Source organism: Mya arenaria, chromosome 1, assembly GCF_026914265.1.
Source record: "Mya arenaria isolate MELC-2E11 chromosome 1, ASM2691426v1".
Lineage (NCBI taxonomy): Eukaryota > Metazoa > Mollusca > Bivalvia > Myida > Myidae > Mya > Mya arenaria.
In genome coordinates this window covers 14,234,146-14,258,179 of record NC_069122.1, presented here as the reverse complement: position 1 = coordinate 14,258,179, position 24,034 = coordinate 14,234,146, and the positions used below count along the sequence as shown (strand labels likewise).

Sequence of the window (24,034 nt, the reverse complement as noted above, 5' to 3'; positions counted from 1 at the left end):
TCACCAACACATAAGTGAAAGTCGACAGATATGACTTACAGCAAACAGGAGGTGATTCATCTTCACCTTCTTGACAGTCAAGATCTCCGTTACAAACAAAACCATTGCGGATACATCTCCGGGAACTATTGCAATAAAATTGTCCTCGTTGAAGGCATTCATCCGGGGCTGTAATAAAGAAGAAAATGGCTGCATCAAATGTCGAAAATAAAAGAAATATACTTATGCGATGTAAAACACAATAAAACACAATACCATTATACATACATTTTTTATATGATTTCAATGGTCATAAATATTTTGATCATTGCAGAATAACCCGTTTAGCGTCAAAACATTTTGTGACAATAACAAACCGTATAAACCGTCGCAAATGCTAGTATAAAATTCAATTATTTATTATATATATAGTATTAGTCTTGATTGATATATTTTAATTAATCATCACTGTTTGAAGATGACCCCTTTTATGCTAATAATATGTGCAATATATGCTTTGGTTTGAGGTACTAATGTTAAGAGATTATAGATATATTGGACCGGCTGTATATACGGTTTCTACCGATATTGCCATTATTTTGCACTTAAAACATTCCTACATTACAAACAGAAAACTGACAAATTGCGGTCTGATTCATAATAAATTCCATGTTTAGTGTATTTTCACTAAGAAACGTTTCAAGTAATTTTAATACGTATGCGAATAAATCATATTAAAAAATAAACGAACAACGTTGAAAGAGCAAAATAAAATAGAATGCATTCACATTTCATAAGTCATTTTGCACCAAAAGCTACATGAAACTACAAACCAATATATACCATTTTAAAAATAGGAACAATTAATTCAACGTTTGCATTAATCGTTTAATAAATAATGGCGATATCTTGGTCATCTTATCAAATGGTCATGACGGGTTTAAATGATAATTATTGTGACACGGCTTAAGAGGCTTTCTATTTAAAGTTCAAGAATTTTTAATGCGTATAGCGATATCACTAGAAAAAGAAAAAATCAATGTGGAAGAATGGGTTGACACGTTCCATCCGTTGCACATCATATATCGCATGCTCTAGGATGTACGATACTATTACAACTCAACTCAACTAATACCAGCCTCGGTTTTTGATCAAAAATAATTTTTGACAATTATACTTATTTCAACGCTTTTAACTTATTAAGAAACTAATAATGATAAATTTATTACTTTACTCTATGATATCGAATGTGCAGAATAAAGACATTTACAATATAAATAAAAATAGTTTTGTTTTAGTGGGTTTCAATGTCTAGGAACGCTTCAAAGACGGCTTGTCTATTTCTACTACACACCAGAATCTACATACGGAACTGTTTCATTTGTGATTTATATAAAACATTATGTACCGTTAAGTGGATCCTGTAAGAACCTGTTTCGTTATTACTGACAACGTTTGCTTTCTTCTTTTCACTAATTAAAACTATGTATTTTGTAAAGAAAACTTAAATTAGTAAGTGTTTTAATTGATATAATGTGTCTTTGCAAGTTATAACCGTAGTTACTCAGATCCTCATCTCTACAACTCTCTGTCAGGTATTTCTGAGATTCATGGGCTGAAGCGTCGTTTATTTTACCTGTTGTAAGCTGTTTATTAGATAAATGTCACAGCTACCTTGACCTCAGTCCTTATGACTTCAGAATCAACAGCCGCAATCTGTTTGTCATAATTAACCCGTGTTTGAGTTTCCTTGTCCCAAGTATTATTCCGTTAGTAATTGGAAACGGAAGGAAAATGTTTTATATATATATATATATATATATATATATATATATATATATATATATATATATATATATATATATATATATATATATATATATATATTAATCAGTAATTCGGACCGGTTGTGAAAAAAAGCGAATTAAGTGTTGAATGATGTCATCATAAATCAGGAAAATACCGTCCTGAATATAAATATAAACAAACAAAATCCGGCCGTATACGGATAATATTTGGTATAACAAACACTTCCTAACAAATTTGCCATTAATGCTCACTTAAAACATTTCTCTATAACAAACCGAAAACTGATAATTTGCACTCTGGTCCATAAAACTTATAGAGGTTGTTTGCGTCACTTATATTGACAAACTGGTAGCGAAACCAAACTGCCGATCAATACTATTTAAAAAATAATCTTGTTGAAAGATGAACACATTGTATTATTAATTACACAGACGGCCAACAGATATTTGATTCGAACAATGTACGGTTAATATTTAAATGACGTTGAACAACAACAATAACAACAACAACTGCTTAAAACATGGGTGTGTTAAAACTAAGCAATATTTCAAGGGATTTTGATATGTATGCGAATATTAAATATTTTATATTATAAATAAACGATTAACAATGAACGAGCAAAATAAAATATAATGCATTCACATTTCATTAAACTTGATAAACCAAAAGCTACGTTGAAACGTTTCCATACACACACCGTATATACCGTCGCAAATACTAGTATAATATATAATAAGATACATGTAAATGATGCTTTCATGCTTAATAAAATTTAATCTGTTTACAATGCACACTACATTATTATTATCATCACCAACACATCAGTGAAAGTCGACAGATATGACTTACAGCAGACAGGAGGTGATTCATCTTCACCTCCTGCACAGTTAGGATCTCCGTTACAAACCAAACGTGTGGGGATACATTTCCGGGAACTATTGCAATAAGATCGGTTCCTTCGAAGGCATTCATCCGGGGCTGTAATAAAGAAGAAAATGGCTGCATTGAATGTCGAAAATGAATGAAATATGCTTATGCGATGTAAAACACAATAAAACACAGTGTCATTAGACATACATTTTGTATATGATTTTAATGGTTTTAAAAAGTTTGATCATTCCAGAATAACCCCTTCAGTGTTGAAACATTTTGTGACAATTACAAACCGTATGTACCGTCGCAAATGCTAGTATAACATACAAGTGTCTATTATGTATAGGATCAGTCTTGATTAATATATTTTAATTAACCATGACTGTGTTGAAGATGACCCCGCTTCTGCTACATTATTTGCAGGAAAACACATTTTTAATAAAAACAAGTAATTTTGTTTTAGTGGGTTGCAAAACACACGCAGATTAAGTCTATAAGAAGTTATAAAACCGACCACAAACCTTAACCACTAAAGCTGTAGACAGTTTGATCTCTTTACAATGCAATGATAACATCACGAGAAAATCATGAACCAATCATTGAACAATGAATTAAGGTGATTATAAACGTGTTAACGTTAGAGAAAGATAAGGTCTTCAGAGACGACATTTCAGCAAATATCAAAATTTGCTGGAGGTTTCTTACTTCTTTGAGTATCTTAGTTTTAACACTCCTTATGATTTGCCACACTTTCTTTCGTCATACCGAAAAGTGCATATTACCAAAACCAATGAGCAATTACTTTTAAAAGGAGAATTTAGCAAAATCGATCGATGATTTTATCATATTTTTATTACTTTGTTTTTTATAAGTAGCATATTGCGTCTATCAAGAAAAGCTGCGGGTAAAAACGTTAAGCACATTAAAACTTAACATTTTGTAATTTTAAAATGAGACCATTAACATTTTTTTGTATGAATGGGTGATGGCTTACCTTAAGCAAAGAACATAACCATATCTAATATACTAGGCTCGTCCCTGTAGTTGTTTTATCGAAGTATTATTGGAACTATCGCTACATTAAATAGGAACAAAGGCAATGCATTCAATCTTTGATAATTTAATACTATCGTTAGTTTATTAAACGATCTACGATATTTGAATAGAATTGAGCTGACGACCATAACAATAATATAAGATTCAATTTAAGCTCATACTATTGGTTAATAAATTTTTATAGAATGCGTATGCATGTTTTCATTATATGGATTCATTTCATATATAATTGAATAGCCAGTCCTTGATTCACTTCAAAAACATACATGTTTACTGATAAAAATGACCTGTCCTTTATGCATATATTGCCATGAAGTAGAAGATTATGACATTTGTATACAGTGTTCTATTTTATCCACCTTTTGGAACACCATAATTTCCCTGTTTAAAAAAATGTGGTGTAAACAAGTTTCTCAACAATATAAAATACATCTTGGTAAGATATAAGATTTACCAAAATAAATGTTATTGCGTCAATATTGAATTGTGTCAAATTTACTACTCTATTTATAAAACATACTGCATCTGTGATGGGAGAGCAAAACACATTGTTTTTTGGCCTGCACCCTTGCTGGTCATGTCCTTGGGTAAGAACTAGCATGGAAAGCTCAATGTGTATGAGCGCTGAGCATCTAGTGTCTCGCGGTTTTTGGTTTGAGTCCCGCACCGGGTGCACTTTTTCTTATAATGTTCATTGTATATTGAACGGATTCGTAGATGTGAAACATTAGCCTGATGATCAGGCCAGCATTTTTTTAAAGCAGTGGTATCTTAACTGCAGGCGGTGAAAAATCTGTTCTTTACTATTTTTCAACAACAACCTATAAAAGATTTACAAATTCAGCTTTGGTATCCTGCCGTGATTATTTAAGGTTTTAAACTGATACCATAGATATTGCCATTATTTTGCACTTAATACATTTTTCCAATAAAATACCCAAAACTGGCATTTTGCGCTTTAGTAATTTTATGTCGATAATAAGACATCTTTAACCGTATATCTAGTTTGCTCCTGATACTTTGCTCTTATGTACGTGTTTGGTTAAAGGGATCATCGCTTTTAGGCGACTTTGTCGGAGTCACCAAACATATATCACGTACCAACTTCACTTCATGATGATGATGTATTAAAAACAAATTTTCAAAGCCATCCGTTGGAATGTAAAGCAATCGCTCGCTACACAATATTATACTAATTAATAGCTTTCAAGAACAAATTCAATGGCACATTACGATTTAACAACTTTGCCTACGCCTACAATTTTTTATGTATGAACTAGTAAACTACATGATTATTATGTATACCATGTTTCAGAATGATTCGTATAGAACTATATATTATTTGCGATCGTTAAAACCCAAATGTACAGTCGTAAATACAGTGACACCTTAAGTAGTAAAATAATAGAATTGTATAAGATATTATTTATTTTGCTTCGTATATTTGAAATTACTTGCAATATCCACGGAATTATTAATAGTATATGCAAGACATATCCGATAGTCGACAGGGATGTACTAGTGAATTATCATCATTATAAATACACAAAAGAAAAACAAAAGATGTCAATCTAAATTGGCATATTCCCAGTGTCACGGATAAACCTTTATTATGTTTTTGTAAATTATACTGCAGGGCCTCATTCGGGCATAACCATCTAATGAACTTAAAGTTAATCAGGGACAATTTTGGTAGATTATTCAAATTATCGAAAAGGAGTCTTGTTTTTATGATTGATTGTTAATCATATTTGAACTCATAATTTCAAGCATTTAAATTTTAAATTTATTAAATTCCGATAAGTATTGACGTTGTTTAATTATTGTTAATATTGATTATATTTTTTCATACATGTAGCTTTACGGGGCCTCTTATGTAAAATGTTGCAATTAAGTCCTGTTGAACAATAATTGGTCAATATGAAAATTTTAGTTGAGGTTTAAAATTGAATTGTTGCTCTAAAAATACAGTCTTTGATAAGATTTAATAAGCGAGGAGGTAGCATAAAAGATAATGGTATACTGTATTTGCTTTAAATACAATTTCAGATAGTGGCAGTGTTTTGCTATTTACAGATATCTTACGGTTGTACTCATAAGGGTACTGTAAATTGTTTAAGGGCAAAATAATATAAGAATTAGTGTTAGTTTAATGCATATTTTCGTTCCAGACACAGGAAATCATTTATATATCGCTATATAGACTTGGTACATAGTACTTATAAATACTGTGGTGTGTGCAAAGTATTTGCTAATATTGCTTGTATTGCTTATGTTATTAACATGGTTAAAGATGTTGGAAATCAAGAAGTCCATGATGGACACATACAATATAACAGTTATATGTGTCGTATTCTGTAGCCGTTCTATGTTGGGTGAGACATTCTGCATGCAGACGTCGGGATGAACACGCACATCGAGCGTGATGCCATAGTTATCAGAGCAACGGCCGGTCTACACCGAGACATGCCCGTTGAAAACTCCGACGCAAGATCGAGTTACAGCGCATGCCTACAGCGCAACGACAGACGACCGGCACTTGACGATGTAGGTCCTGGGCATAGAAGGGCACCGGCTGACGGCTGGCAGTTGGCGACATCGGTCGTTGATACAAGTGGGCACCCACAGACGGACGGCACTTGACGACATCGGTCATTGGTAAACGAAGGCATCGGCGGACGGCCGGCACTTTACGAGATCGGTCATTTGTATACGAAGTAACCGGCGTACAGCCGGCACTTGACAACCGATATCGGCAGACAGCCAGCACTTGAAAGCTAGCATTTAGAGACACGGATATACGATGTTCATTGAATATTGACTTCCGAAATTTGGATAGTGGCATCATTTCCAGGCATATTTCAATGAAGCGTTTCGAAGACATTTGGTCAATTTCTAATACACACCACAATTTACATACTGGACTGTTTCATAAGTGCTTTATATAGTACATTTTTGTACTCTTAAGAGGACGGAAGCAGTTTGATTCGTGATATATATATCTATAATTTTGGACCGGTTTTTATAAACATTATTCAACGGTTAAAATCAATCAATCCAAATAATTAATGTTATTACAGTTTCATGTATACATATTTGCAAAATCTGGACGTTTAAGGAAGGTTAAAAAATTTAATATTTTCTATGATAAACAGTTTCTACCGCCGATATTGCCATTATTTTACACATAAAACATCCCAAAATAAAATACCAAAAACTGATATTTTGCGCTCTAGTCAAACTCAATTCCATGATAAGCCGTCGTAAACCATATATTTAGTCTGCTCTAGATACCTTGCTCTCAGGTTCAGTGTTAAGTTAAAGGGAATGTCCCTTTTGAGCGATTGTGTCGGAGCCACCAAATATATATTACGTTCCGAATCATTTCATAATGATCATGTAAAACACAATTTCACATCCATCCGTTGGAAAGTAAAGCAATGTCTCGCACCGCAATGCCATTTGAGGACATCGGTCGTTGATATACGAACGCATCGGCAGACGGCCATCACTTGGCGACATCGGTCTTTGAATACGAGGGCACCGGCAAAGGCATTTGAGGACATCGGTCGTTTGTATACCGAGGGATCCGGCGGACAACCGGCACTAAACAACCGATACCGGAAAACAGCCGGCAATGCTGGTATATGATTGCACCGGCAGACAGTTGACATTTCATCGGTCTAGGGTTAACGAGGTACTTTAAACGGTGACTTTGGATAGTGTCGTCATTTTCGGGCATATGTCTCGGAAGCGCTTCAAAGACGGTGGGTCGATTTTTACTTCACACCACAATCTACCTACGAAACTGTTAATCTAGTATTTTATATAGTACATTTTGTACTCACATGAAGTCGATGTTTTAGGAAAGTTTTAAGTAATTTTTGACTACATTTGCTTGTTTCTATTCACTATTAATAAATATGTCTTCTGTAAATAAAACCTAAATCAGTATATATTGAAATATATTGAAATTCATAAATTTTGTCTTGGCAAGTTATACACGTAGTTATCTTCATACTTCAAATACCCTGGCGTTTCACCTTAAAGTGTTAGTACTACACTTAATATGAATGTTTCCAAGGTAACTAGCATCAGATAAATGATCTGCATTCAGTAAATTGTTTAACTGAATTTGATAATTTACTACGTTCTACATGACTAATATTATCATAACCATTATTCTTTATCAGGTGTAACGGTGATTCCGTTTTTCTGCTTAAGGTAACTGCAAGTTTGTGTTTTATGGACATGAATAAACCTGCGTTTGAGTCTCATTGGCACATGTATCATTCTGATATTGATCAAAAACGGATGGACAAAGTATTATTTGTGATATATGAATCTATCAATTTGGACCAGCTGTATAAAACTGATTAAAGTGTTCAAGTCGTGTCACCCATATGTCATATTAATGTATAGCTTTCAAGAACAAATTAAATGGCACGTTATGTTCGAAAAATATAATTAGTTAACTCCATGGTAATCATGTTTACCATGTTTCAAAATGATCCGTATATAACTATAAAGGTTGTTTGATTCACCTACTTTGACGAACAGATTGCGAAAACCAAACTGCAGACCAATAATATTTATTGCTGAAAGTTGGTTACATTGTATTACTAATCATGAAGGATGGTCCACCTTGTACGGTTAATATTTTAATATTGTAATGACTCCGTACAACAACTACGACAACAACAACCGTTTGACTAAGCAATGTTTGTTTCAAGTAATTTTGATACGTATGCGATTATCAAATAAATCATATTAAAACTAAAACGAACAACAATAAAAGAGCACAGTAAGATATAATGCAAACACATTTCAGCAATCATTTTGCACCAAAAGGTACATGAAACTATACAAACCAATATAAACCATTTTAAAAAATAGAAACAATAAATTCAACGCCTGCATTAATCGTTTAAAAAAATTGCGATATCTTTCACATCTTATCATATGGTCATGACGGGTTTCAATGATATTCATTGTGATACGGCTTAAGAGGCTTTCTATTTAAAGTTCAAGAAACGTTAATGCGTTTAATGATATCACCAGCAAAAGAAAAGTTCAATGTGAAAGAATGGGTCGACATTTTCCATCCGTCTAGGATCACATATCGCATGCAGGTTGTACGATACTATTACAACTCAACACAACTTATACCAGCCTCGGTTTTGATCAAGAATGCTTTAACAAAATAATACTTATTTCAACGCTTTTAACTTATTAAGAAACTTATAATGATTAAATATGTTATTGTGTGCTAAGCATTCACATATAATACACACTCAACTAAATTGCAGTAGTTCATTTCCTACCAATTTGCATTCGACATATTAAATTTGAAAATAAAGGTCGGAATCCTTCATTTGGATGCAAATATATGATAGCGAATTTAAGACATTTTTATCGAAATTACTTCTATGCTTATTTTATATTGTTTACCATTACATTTGTGTATTATTTTTGCATGGTTGCCATTTCTGAATGATACCATATTGACGCTACTATCACGATATAGTAAAGGAACTCGTTCATGTTCTTGAAAAAAAGTTAGTTTTTCCTGTAATGCATCTGAACGCACTAATTTTATAATCGTTTTACACTATGATATCGAATTTGCAGAACAAACACATTTATAATATAAAAAAAGTATTTCAATGTCCCAGGCCGCTTGTTTAAAAGACGGCTTGTCTATTTCTATTACACACCACAATCTACAAACGGAAATGTTTCATTTGTGATTCATTTAAAACATCATGTACCCTTATATGGCTCCTTTAAGAACCTTTTTTGTAATCATTGACAACGTTTGCTTGTTCCTTTTCACTATTTTAACTATATATTTTGTAATGAAAAGTTTAATCAATAAATGATTTAATAAAAGTTATACTCGTAGTTACTCATATCCTCATATCAACTCTCTGCCAGGTAAAGCTGTGATTCCAGTTTTCAGCATACGGTCATCGCAAATTTGAGATTCATGGGCTGAAGCGGCTTTTATTTTACTTGTCGGAAACAATTTATTAGATAAATGTCACAGCTACCTTGACTTTAACCCTAATGACCAAAAATCAACAGGCGGCATTTGTCATGAATAACTTGTGTTATGATCAATAATTTTAGACCGGCAGTATAAAAAACGAATCTAGTGTTGAAATCTCTTCATCTAATGTCAGGTAAATACCGTCCCGAATATGAATATAAACAAACAAATTCCGGCCGTATAAGGGACATTTATTATTTTGTATAATAAACGATTTCTAATGAAATTGCCATTAATTTACACTTAAAACATTCCTCTATAACAAACAAAACACTGATTATTTGCGCTCTGATTCATAATAATTCCATTATAATTCATTAAGCCGTGTATTAAGTTAGCTACAGATATATTGCTTTTACAAGTGTAAGATTGAAGGGAGTGTCACTTTTGAGTGACTTTGTCGGAGCCATCAAACATATTTAATGCACGAGTACACTTCATGATGGTGGAAAACAAATTTTAAGAGCCATCCGTTGGAAGGTAAAGCAATCGCTGCGCCACAATATCATATCAATATATATCTCTAGAGTTCATGTTGAAAGATGGTGGATACTTTGTATAATTGATTATTCAGATGGTCAACAGGTATTTGATTTGAATTTTGTACGGTAAATATGTAAATGACTCTGCACAACAACAACAACAACAACTACAACAATAACAACAACAACAACAATATCCGCTTGAATCATGCGTGTGTTATCACTAAGCAACATTTTAAGGGATTTTGATACGGATGCGAATATTTAGAAATTTAAAATTAAAAATTGACGGATAACAATAAAAGAGCAAAATAAAATATAATAAATTCACACTACGTTGAAACGTTTTGTGTCCATATACATACCGTATACACCGTCGCAAATACTAGTATAATATATAATCAGATACATGCAAAGGATCTGTTCTTGCTTAATAAATATTATTCTGTTTACAATTCACACTACATTATTGTTTTTATCACCAACACATAAGTGATAGTCGACAGATATGACTTACAGCAGGCAGGAGGTAATTCATCTTCAGCTCCTGCACAGTAAGCATCTCCGTCACAAACAAAACTTATGGGGATACATCTCCGGGAACTATTGCAATAAAATTGTCCTCCTCGAAGACATTTATCCGGGGCTGTAATAAAGAAGAAAATAGCTGCATCGAATGTTGAAAATGTATTAAATATACATATGCAATTTTTAACACAATAAAACACAGTGTCATTAGACATACATTTTGTATATGATTTTAATGGTTTTAAATAGTTTGATCATTCCAGAATTACCCCTTCAGCGTTGAAACATTTTGTGACAATTACAAACTGTATGAACCGTCATAAATACAGTATAATATACAATAAAATATTATGTATAGGATTAGTCTTGATTAATATATTTTAATTAACCATGACTGTGTTGAAGATTACCCCGTTTCTGTTACATTATTTGCAGGAAAACACATTTTTAATAAAAACAAGTTTTTTTAGTGGGTTTCAAAACCCACGCCGGTTAAGTCAAGAACAAGTTATAAAACCTACCACAAACCTTAACCACAAAAGTTGTAGACAGTTTGATCTCTTAACAATGCAATGATAACATCACGAGAAAATCCTCAACCAATCATTTAACAACAAAGCTGAATTAAAGTGATTTTAAACGTGTTAACGTTAGAGAAAGATAAGGTCTTCAGAGACGACATTTCAGCAAGTATCAACATTTGCTGGAGGTTTCCAGCTTTGAATATCTTAGTTTTAATTCTTCTTATGATTTGCCACACTTTCTTTCGTCATACCAAAAAGTGCATATCACCAAAACCAATGAGCAAGTACCTTTAAAGGGAGAATTTAGCAAAATCGATCGATGATTTTATCGTAATTTTATTACTTTGTTTTTTATAAGTAGCATATTGCGTCTATCAAGAAAAGCAGCGGGTAAAAACTTTAAACACATTTAAACTTAACATTTTGTAATTTTAAAATGAAACCATTAACAGTTTTTTGTATTAATGGGTGATGGCTTACCTTAAGCAAAGAACATAACCATATCTAATCTACACGACTGATATAGATTTCACTACTAGGCTCGTCCCTGTAGTTGTTTAATCGAAGTATTATTGGAACTTTCGCTACATTAAATAGGAACGAAGGCAATGCTTTCAATCTTTGATAATTTAATGCTATCGTTAGTTTATTAAACGATCTACGATATTTGAATAGAATTGAGCTGACGACCATAAATATAATATAAGATTCAGTTTTAGCTCATACTATTGGTTAATAATGTTTTATAGAATGTGTATGCATGTTTTCATTTTATTGATTTATTTCATAGATACTTGAATAGCCATTCCTTGATTCACTTCAAAAACATATATGTTTACTGATAAAAATGACCTGTCCTTCATGCATATATTGCCATGAAGTAGAAGATTATGAACATTTGTATACAGTGTTCTATTTTATCCACTTTTTGGAACACCATAATTTCCGTGTTTAAAAAAATGTGGTGTAAACAAGTTTCTCAACAACATAAACTACATCTTGGTAGGATATAAGATATTGAAAGCTCAATTTGTTTGAGCGCTGAGCATCTAGTGTCTCGCGGTTTTTGGTTTGAGTCCCGCACCGGGTTCACTTTTCCTTATAATGTTCACTGTATATTGAACGGATTCGAAACATTAGCCTGATGATCAGGCCAGCATTTATTTAAAGCAGTGGTATCCTAACTGCAGGCGGTGAAAAATCTGTACTATTTTTCAAGAACAACCTATAAAAGATTTACAAAATCAGCTTTGGTATCCTGCCGTGATTATTTAAGGTTTTAAACTGATACCATAGATATTGCCATTATTTTGCACTTAAAACATTTCTCCAATAAAATACCCAAAACTGGCATTTTGCGCTTTAGTGATTTTATTTTGATAATAAGCCATCTTTAACCGTATATCTAGTTTGCTCCTGATACTTTTCTCTCATGTAAGTGTTTGATTAAAGGGATCATCTCTTTTAGGCGACTTTGTCGGAGTCACCAAATATATATCACGTACCAATTCACTTCATGATGATGACGTATTAAAAACAAATGTTCAAAGCCATTCGTTGGAATGTAAAGCAATCGCTCGCTACACAATATCATATTAATTAATAGATTTCAAGAACAAATTCAATGGCACATTACGATTTAACATCTCTGCCTAAGCTTACAATTGTTTATGTATGAATTAGTAAACTACATGATTATTATGTATACAATGTTTCAGAATGATTCGTATATAACTATAAAGGTTGTTTGCATCACTTATTTTGACGAACAAAGAAACTGTCGGCCAATAATATTAGTACTATTTTGATCATTGAAAGATGGTTACTTTGTATTAATAGTCATAAAAATGGTCCATGAGTGTTTGATTTGAGCTTTGTACAGTTAATATTTTTATAACAACGTACACCAACAACAACAGCAACAACAGCTGCTTGCATAATGAGTGTATTTTCACTAATCAACATGTCAAGGGATGTTGATACGTATGCGAATATTAAATACCTTATATTAAAAATAAACGAACAACAATATAAAAGCATAATCAAATATAGCATTTACCTTGATTTTTTTGCGTCCATTTATAAACCGTATTTACCGTCGCAAATACTAGTATAATATATGATCAGATAAATCTATAGGATTTTTTCTTCCTTATTGTTTTTAATCGGTTTACAATGCGCACTACATTATTATTACTATTATCACCATAAAATAAGTGATAGAAGGCAGATATTCGTTGATATACATGTCCGCGAAATATTGCAATAAAATCTGCCCTTTGCAAGGCATTCATCCAGGGCTGTAATATAGAAGAAAATGGTTCCATCGAATGTCACAAATGTATGAAATATACTTGTGTGATGTAAAACACAAATAAACACATTGTCTTTACATATATACGACCCTGATAGTCTTAAACACGTTGATTGTTTCAGGATAAACCTTTCAGCTTTGAAACATTTTGTCACAATTACAAACCGTCGAATATAAAATCATATATTATGTATAGGATAAGTCATGATAACTATATTTTAATCAACCTTCACCGTGGTCAAGATGACCCCTTCACTTTTAACATTATGTGCGATCGTTAAAACCCAAATGTACCGTCTTAAATTCAGTGACACCTTAAGTAGTAAAATAATAAAATTGTAAAAGATATTATTTATTTTGCTTCGTATATTTGAAATTACTTGCAATATCCACGGAATTATTAATAGTAATAGGACGACAAATCCGATAGTCGACAGGGATGTACTAGTGAATTATCATCATTATAAATACACAAAAGAAAAAACAAAAGATGTCAGTCTAAATTGGCATATTCCCAGTGTCACGGATAATCTTTATTACTATGTTTTTTTTGTAAATTATACTGCAGGGCCTCATTCGGGCATAACCATCAAATAAACGTAATGTTAATCTGGGACAATTTTGGTAGATAATTCAAATTATCCAAAAAAGGAGACTTGTTTTTATAATTGATTGTTAATCATTTTTGTACTCATAATTTCAAGCATTTCAATTTTAAATTTACTAAATTCCAATAAGTATTGACGTGGTTTAATCATTGTTAGTATTGATTATATTTTTTATGCGTGTAGCTTTACGGGGACTCTTATGTAAAATGTTGTAATTAAGTCCTGTTGAACAATAATTTTAGTTGAGGTTTAAAAATGAATTGTTGCTTTAAAAATACGGTCTTTGATAAGATTTAAAAAGCGAGTAGGTAGCATAAAAGATAATGGTATACTGTATTTGCTTACAATACAATTTCAGATAGTGGCAGTGTTTTGCTATTTACAGGTATCTTACGGTTGTACTCATAAGGGTACTGTAAATTGTTTAAGGGCAAAATAATATAAGAATTAGTGTTAGTTTAATGCATATTTTCGTTCCAGATACAGGAAATCATTTATATACCGCTTTATAGACTTGGTACATTGTACTTATAAATACTGTGGTGTGTGCAAAGTATTTGCTAATATTGATTGTATTGCTTATGTTATTAACATGGTTAAAGATGTTGGAAATCAAAAAAACCATGATGAACATATACAATATAGCAGTAATATGTAGCATATTCTGTAGCCGTTTTATGTCGGGTAAGACGTTCTGCACGTAGACGTCGGGATGAACACGCACAGCGAGCGTGATGCCATAGTTATCAGAGCGACGACCGGTCTAAACCGAGACATGCCCGTTGACAACTCCGACGCAAGATCGAGTTACATCGCATGCCAACAGCGCAACGGCAGACGTCCGGCACTTGACGATATAGGCCGTTGGCATAAAAGGGCACCGACAGTCGGCTGGCAGTTGGCGACATCGGTCGATGATATAAGTGGGCACCGACAGACGGACGACACTTGACGACATCGGTCATTGGTAAGCGAGGGCACCGGCGTAGGGCCGACACTTTACGACATCGGTCGTTTGTATACGTGTTATCCAGCGAACAGCCGGCACTTGACAACCGATATCGGCAGACAGCCGGCACTTGCCGGCATCGGCTGTTGGTAAACGAGTGCACCGGCAGACAGCTGACATTTAGCGATATCGGTCATGGATATAAGATGTTCATTGAACATTGACTTCCAAAATTTGGATAGTGGCGTCATTTTCGGGTATGTTTCCCTGAAGAGCTTCGAAAACAGTTGGACGATTACTACTACACACCACAATTTACATACGGAACTGTTTAATAAGTGCTTTATACAGTACATTTTTGTACTCTAAAGAGGACAGAAAAAGTTTTATTTGTGATATATATCTATCATTATGGACCGGCTATATAAAAAATATTCAACGGTTAAAATCGTGTTCCCATAATAAATGTAATTACAGTTTCAAGTATGCATATTTGCAAAATCTGAACGTTTACGGAACGTTTAAAATTTTGAATGATATACGGTTCATATTTAATAATTTGTATGATAAACAGTTTCTACACATAATACATTCGACAAAATATACCAAAAAACTGACATTGTGCGCTCTAGTCAAAATTAAATTACATGATAAGCCATCATAATTCGCATATTTAGTCAGCTCCAGATACTTTGCTCTCAGATAAATCTTACGTTAGCTGGAATATCACTTTTGTGCGACTGTGTCGAAGCCACCAAACATATATTACGTTCCGGATCATTTCATAATGATCATGTATAACAACATTTCAGATCAATACGTTGGAAAGTAAAGCAATGTCTCGCACCGCAATGCCATTTGAGGATATCGGTTGTTGATACTCGAAGGCATCGGCAGACGGCTGGCCCTTGACGACATCAGTCTTTAAATACGAGAGCACTGGCAGACGGACGGCATTTGACGACATCAGTCGTTTGTATACCGAGGGCTCCGGCAGACAGCAGGCACTGGACAACCGATAACCGCAAACAGCCGGCAATGCTGGTATATTATTGTACCGCAGACAGCTGACATTTAGCGACATCGGTCGTGGGTTAACGGGGTTCTTTGAAAAGGGACTTTGGATAGTGCCGTCATTTCCGGGCATATGTCTCGGAAACGCTTCAAAGGCTGTTGGTCTTTTTCTACTAGACACCACAATTTACATACGAAACTGTTCAATTTGTTTTTTATAATACATTTTGTATTCTAAAGTCGATCATTTAGGAAAATTTTAGTATTTTTTGACAACGTTTGCTTGTTTCTGTTCACTATTTATACATATGTCTTTTGTTAACGAAACTTAAAACGGTAAATATTATAATTGGTATATTTTGTCTTGGCAACGTATACACGTAGTTATTATCATACTAAATATCCTGGCGTTTCACCTTAAAGTGTTAGTATGGTACTGAATATGAATGTTTCCAAGGTAACTATGATCAAATAAATGATCTGCATTCAGTAAATTGTTTAACGGATTTTGATAATTTACTACGTTCTACATTATTAATATTCTCATATCCATTATTCTCTATCAGGTGTTAGGGTGATTCCGTTTTCCTGCTTAAGGTAATTGCGAATTTAAGTTGTATGGGCCGTAGCGTTCTTCGAAAACTTGTTTCTGATCAATGTCACCACGACCCTAACATTTGACCATATGACCTCAAAATCGACAGGCGTCATCCGCTGCACATGAATAGACCTGCTTTGAGTCTCCTAGGCACATGTATCATTCTGCTATTGATCGAAAACGGATAAGAAAATTATTTGTGATATATAAATCTAATATTTTGGACTAGCTGTATAAAACGGATTAAAGTGTTAAAGTCGTGTCAACCATATGTCAGGTAATAACTGTCTGAAGTATGCATATGTACAACTACAATCCGGACGTTTACGGAACGTTCATTATTTTGAATGATATACGGTTACTTCTGAAACTGACATTTTTCTGCACTTAAAACATTCCTCCTTAACAAACCGAAGACTAAACATTTGCTGTCTTATTCATACTAAATTCCATGATAAGCCACCTTAAACCTTGTATTTAGTTTGATACAGATACCTTTCTCTCAGGTAAGTATGAGATTTAACGGAGTATCACTTTTTAGCGACTTTTCGGAGCCACCAATCATATAGTACGTACAGTTCGCTTCATGATGATCATGTAAAACTAATATCAGAGCCATCCGTCGGAAACCGAAGCAATATTATATTAATGTATAGCGTCTAAGTACAAATAAAAAGACACGTTATGTTTGAATTGTTTTAGTTAACTCCATGGTAATCATGTATACTACGTTTCAAAATGATTCGTGTATAACTATGGAGGTTGTTTGATTTACCTTCTTTGACGAACATATTGCGAAAACCCAACTGCTGACCAATAAAATTTATAGCTAAACGTTGGTATCATTGTATTACTAATCATAAAGGATTGTTTACTACGTACGGTTAATATTTAATTGACTCCGTACAACAACAACGGCAACAACAACCGCTTGACTAAGCAACGTTTCAAGTTATTTTGATACGTATGCGAATATTAAATGAATCATATTAAAAATAAACGAACAACAAAAAAGAGCAAAATAAAATATAATGCATTCACATTTCAGCAATCATATTGAACCAAAAGGTACATAAAACTAAACAAACCAATATAAACCATTTTAAAAATAGAAACAATAAATTCAACGCCAGAATTAACCGTTTTAAAAATAATGGCGATATCTTGCACATCTGATCAAATGGTCATGACGGGTTTCAATGATATTCATTGTGAAACGGCTTAAGAGAATTTTTATTTTAAGTTCAATAACCTTATATGCGTATAACGATATCACCATCAAGAAAAGTTCAATGAAGAAGAAAAGTTCGACATTTTCCATCCATCGCACACCACATATCGCATGCAGCAGGTTGTACGGTACTATAACAACTCAACACAACTTATACCAGCCTCGATTTTGATCAAGAATGTTCTAAGAAAATTCTTATTTCAACGCTTTTGACTAATTAAGAAACTTATAATGATCAAATATGTTATTGTGTGGTTATCATTCACATATTATACACACTCAACTGAATTGCAGTAGTTCATTTCCTACCAATTTGCATTCGACATATTAAATTTGAAAATAAAAGTTGCAAACCTTCATTTGGATGCTAATATATGATAGCGAATTTTACACATTTTTGTCAAGTTTACTTCTTTTTTTATTTTATATTGTTTTCCATTACATTTGTTTATCTTTTTTGCATGGATACCATTTCTGAATGACACCATATTGACGCTACTATGACGATATATTACAGGAACTCGCTCATGTTCTTGAGACACAGATTAGTTCTCCCAGTAATGCATCTGAAAGCACTAATATTATCATTAGTTTACTGTATGATATTGATTTTGCAGAAAACACACATTTATAATATAAACAAGTATTTTTGTTTTAGAGGGTTGCAAAACCCACGCCAGTTAAGTAAACAAAAATGGAAAACCAACCACAAAACTTAACCACAAAAATAGTACTTAATTTGATCTCTTAACAATGTAATGATAACATTACGAGAAAATGCCACTCAACCAATCATTCAACAAAAAAGCTGAAATTAGGTGACATGTTAACGCTAGAGAAAGATTAGGTCTTCAAAGACGTTATTGGAGTAATATCAACATTTGCTCAAAGTTTCAAGCTTTGAGTTCTTAGTTTTAAAGGGACTGTACACCAGATTGGCACCAAAAAAGTTTTTTTTCTGTAATGAATCTCAGGACAATTCTTTAATAGAATGTGTTACGCTTTGATATCATAATTGTAAAAAAGTACCAAAATGTAAAACAAAAATGTGTCGGAAACCGGGTTCGAACCCGTGTCGCCAAAATTGCAGTCGTGAGCTGTATCCACTGAGCTACGAAGGATTACTTTGAACAAGTGGTATATTTAAGCTGATATACCTAACTTGGTAATATCACGTAATAACATCGACTTGCCAATCACGCAGTAGGAATGAATCTACTAGGTAGACATACCCAGTAAACGTTTTTAAGTATGAAATAACTGCTAATCTTATATAAATCGTAAACTATGTGGTACTTCAGTTAGTAAGTTTCAATACATTGTACACAAAAATATCAAGTTTATGTCATTTTTCAACATTTTTTTTTCTTGCAATTTGGTCATCTGGTGCACAGTTGCTTTAACACTTTAATGATTTGCCACACTTTTTTCGTGGTACAAAAAAGTGCATTCAATTTGCACAAAAAAAACATGACCGAGAACTTTTGAAAGAAGGATTTAACAAATTTGATTAATGATTATATCGCATTTGCATCACTTTGTTTCTTAAATTTCATAATGTATCAAAAATAGGTCTTAGTAAAAACTTAATATTTTGTAACGTTAAAGTAGAACTTTACCATTAACATTTTGTATTAATGATGAATAGCTTACCTTAAACAAACAATATAACCATATATAATCTACAAGATGTATACTTAATGTTAAATGATTCACTACTAGGCTCGTCACTGTTAATTTATTAGCGAAGTATTATTGCAACTATCGCTACATTAAATAAAAACAAAAAAAATCTTTTATGCTTTCTTTATTTTATAAAATGATTTACAATATTTGAATAAATTTGAGCGGACGACCAAAAATACAAATAAAAAAATAATTTTTAACTCATTTTATTGGAAAAAAATAGTGACATTTTTTTCTCTTTTGCTCCAAATTGTCAATGTCGGCGGATCAGTTAGAAGTTAAAACATTTCATGACCTCTTTTTTAATTTATTTTCGCATCAATTTAGGGCTGCGCGTTTGTAAATCATTTAATTAAACACTGATGGCCTTATCCTAAGAACGTTGTGATAAATATCGGAATCAATAACAAAAAAAATGTCATAGGCAACTTTAGTTTACCTGCGTCGTAAAATAGCTGCACTATCCAGGGAAGAAGAAATACCTGAAACAGAAGAAAAATAACAGTGTCACAAACAAGAAGCGAAATTCCCCATATTTAAAAGTTCCTTACAGCAAAAATGTCTCCAACAAGATATTTTTATCAACGAATGCACATATCACCTTTTATACAAAGCATTTCAATGTTTGCAAGTTTTGCTGCAATGTTGACAGATTCAGATATTATCATTACAATAAATCATAGTTTCACAATGTGTCGGCTTTATTCATGCAGAATTGACGAAAAGAGGTTATTATTATATGTAATACGAATGTCTTTTGACATTTTAATAATTTCGATTACATTTAGAACCGCCAATGTTTGTACTCTTACCACTTGCAGCAAATGCCTTATCATCAAAGACTAGAAAACGAATCAGTTTTATCATCAAAGTTATACTCTCTTCTTACTAATCTATCAACAATATCATGAGAATCATTACTACAATATGAGAAAATACCCTGATACATATCTATGTTTTCGGTGTTCAATGTGAACTTTTCAAACATAGTATTATTGTTACTATTTTCAAAAACGATCATCTCATAATTGGGACTGTAACGTTTCGTGAAAGCCTGAACAAATCATGAAAACAATCCGATCTCAGGGTACGTTTCCATATAAGCCAGTAAGTTTTATTACCTAATATAAGTTTGAACTCAGTTCATAAGTAAACCAGTGTATATCATCCCTGACCTTGACTCTTACTCCACATATTGCATAGTCTTAAGTAATTGAATGGAAGCAATATTATGTATTTGGAAACAGCGACCTTGAACCCATCCACCTTAATGCAATCACAAAGTAGGTCTCCATAAATGCTTTCTACACAACATCATTATACGTCAATTCTTACAAAATTCATTAAGCTAAACACATTCTCTACTTTCAGTAACAGCGACCTTAACCATGAGTCTACTAACGCGAATTACGATTCCAATGTACGTCTGCACTTAAGCTTAGAAATTTCAACACCGTAAGATATTCCTAGCTCTAGCAGAAGCCATGTTTTAGTAACATCTTTTTGCGTGCACCTACAAACTCCAAAAGTATTCCTAAGTTACCTATGTATGTCTTCAATTAGATTTGTTCACATACAATTCCGTCGATAAACGTTATTCTAAGCTCAGGTTATCGTGCGGAAAATATATTTCCGTTTTAAGTAACACCGACCTTACTCTTAAGCCAAAAAACAAAGGTTATCCAGTGATATGTTTTACCTGCATTGAAACTTGCATCACAATACAATAATGATATTTAAAATGATATGTTTTGTAAAACCGACCTTGATCATTACCCTACTGACCCCCATAATCAAGCCTAACGTACGTTTTCACGTACGTTACCTGTACAATAAGTTTAATTTCTAAACGTATATTCTAACCAATTTTTAGCGAATATTTTTTCTTATTTAATAAAAGTTTCAACATTAACCGTTTTTTTCAAAATTCAAATTATTGAGCGGAAACTGTTTTCCTATTTTCAGTTACACCGATCCTGACTTTCGCCACATCAATCCGAAAAACGACACCAGCTTTTCTTATAGGCTTGTTTCACGCTGAGTTTCATAACTATGCGGTGCGTTTATATATTTTTAGCAACGGCAACCTTGACATCAAGCATGCTGAACGCAAACGCAATCCCAAACAACGTCGCAACATATACTTACTAACCAATAATTATTATATATCGATCACTATTTATCAATTCTAACTAAAGTTATGGAGCAGAAACCTATTGCATGACGCCCTAAAACACACCCGCACTTTGCCCGAAATGAGGTCCTTCTTTCCCTATTATAAATAGCTTGTGTTCTTATGGTCATAGATCGTACACCTATGAGGCAGATGACTTTAAACACAAAGTGGCCTAAGTGGTACAAAAATGACCACATACATCAAATTTTGCTATAGCTTTACGCTGCACTTGATGTCTGCATGAAAAGTCATGGCAACAGTCGTCCACCGATAGAGGCGTCCATGCATATACATTAATCTCAGTCTTACAATTCACATACACATACAGGGTAAAGCAAAATTAGACGGTAATGCAGGAGCATTAAGGTGCCTGTGTAAAACAATGTTTTAAACGTGATAGTCAATTAACTTACAATGAGGCAAAACTGTATCCAAGCCATCGTGACGAATGAACTTTCACTAATCCTGTCAAGTTTAAAATAATTGTATTATCTTAACTTTTGTGGCACTTTGAACGCGCAGAGCGAACACAAGCCGTTTATTGAAAGAGCTGAGTTGCACAGTGAACTAAATACGCAAATGAATCAAACAATTAAAGGATGCTCTCATCTAGCTTTTACATCCGTATTTCAATGAAGAACATTAAGAGTATGTAATATTGTATTAAGACAAATGTACTTAATGTTAAGCTCCCATTTTAAGACTAAAATAATAGAGCCGGTTTCACTGATGATTAACATGTTTCAATATTAAAACTAATCAATAGCGTTCTTAAAGGAATACTTTCGAAGAAGGACTTAACAAATAACACAGACATTTCATGTGTTTACATATGTTATACTGCTCCATTTTGACATAAAACAGCGACATTTTGCATTTGTGTTTCTAGAATTTGTCAAATGAAATTGATAGAAATATATCAATCAATACCCCTCTGTTACTTAGAATACCTTAACTCAATGTTTACATTTACCAAAGATAATGCACATTGGAATACCCGCCTGTTTCTTCTCATGACTTGACACAATGTTCACATCAACCCACGGTAAGGCACATTGCAATACCAACCTATAGCTTGTTATGCATTGACTCAATGTTCACATTTATCCACGATAAGGCTCATGACAATATCCGCCTATTACTTGTTATGCTTCAAAATAATGTTAACATTAATCCACGATAAGGCTCATGACAATATCCGCCTATTACTTGTTGTGCTTCAACATAATGTTAACATCAATCCAAGATAAGGCACATGACAATATCCGCCTATATCTTGTTATGCCTCAACATAATGTTCACATTAACCCATGATAATGAACATGTCAATACTCGTCTATTACTTGTTATGCCTCAACATAATGTTAACATTAACCCATGATAAGGAAAATGTCAGTACTCGCCTGTTACTTGTTATGCCTCAACATAATGTTCACATTAATCCAGGATAAGGTACATGACAATATCCGCCTATATCTTGTTATGCCTCAACATAATGTTCACATTAATCCATGATAAGGCACTTTGCAATACTAACCTATATCTTGCTTTGCCTCAACATAATGTTAACATTAACACATGATAAGGCACATGACAATATCCGCCTATATCTTGTTATGCCTCAACATAATGTTCACATTAATCCATGATAAGGCACTTTGCAATACCAACCTATATCTTGTAATGCCTCAACATAATGTTAACATTAATCCAGAACAAGGCACATGACAATATCTGCCTATATCTTGTTATGCCACAACATAGTGTTAACATTAATCCATGATAAGGCACTTTGCAATACCAACCTATATCTTGTAATGCCTCAACATAATGTTAACATTAATCCATAATAAGGCACATGACAATATCTGCCTATATCTTGTTATGCCTCAACATTATGTTAACATTAATCCATGATAAGGCACATGACAATATCCGCCTATATCTTGTAATGCCTCAACATAATGTTTACATTAATCCATGATAAGGCACATGACAATATCCGCCTATATCTTGTTATGCCTCAACATAATGTTAACATTAATCCATAATAAGGCATATGACGATATCTGCCTATATCTTGTTATGCCTCAACATAATGTTAATATTAATCAATGAAAAGGTACATGACAATATCCGCCTATATCTTGTTATG

The 24,034-nt window shown here is 33.1% G+C and overlaps 1 protein-coding gene across 1 annotated transcript in view; it reads right to left on the bottom strand.

Annotated features, from left to right (window-relative positions):
- Window positions 1-22,582, bottom strand: part of LOC128234323 (low-density lipoprotein receptor-related protein 2-like) — a 46,352-nt gene extending 23,770 nt beyond the window's left edge. The window contains exons 1-5 of the mRNA XM_052948500.1: window positions 22,293-22,582; window positions 20,143-20,185; window positions 10,769-10,897; window positions 2,638-2,766; window positions 40-168 (exon numbers count right to left, since the gene is read on the bottom strand). Coding sequence (XP_052804460.1) covers window positions 40-168; window positions 2,638-2,766; window positions 10,769-10,897; window positions 20,143-20,185; window positions 22,293-22,319 — 457 coding nt within the window. The 5' untranslated portion in view covers window positions 22,320-22,582. The remainder of the gene's footprint in view (window positions 1-39; window positions 169-2,637; window positions 2,767-10,768; window positions 10,898-20,142; window positions 20,186-22,292) is intronic.
- Window positions 22,583-24,034: the final 1,452 nt, after the last annotated feature.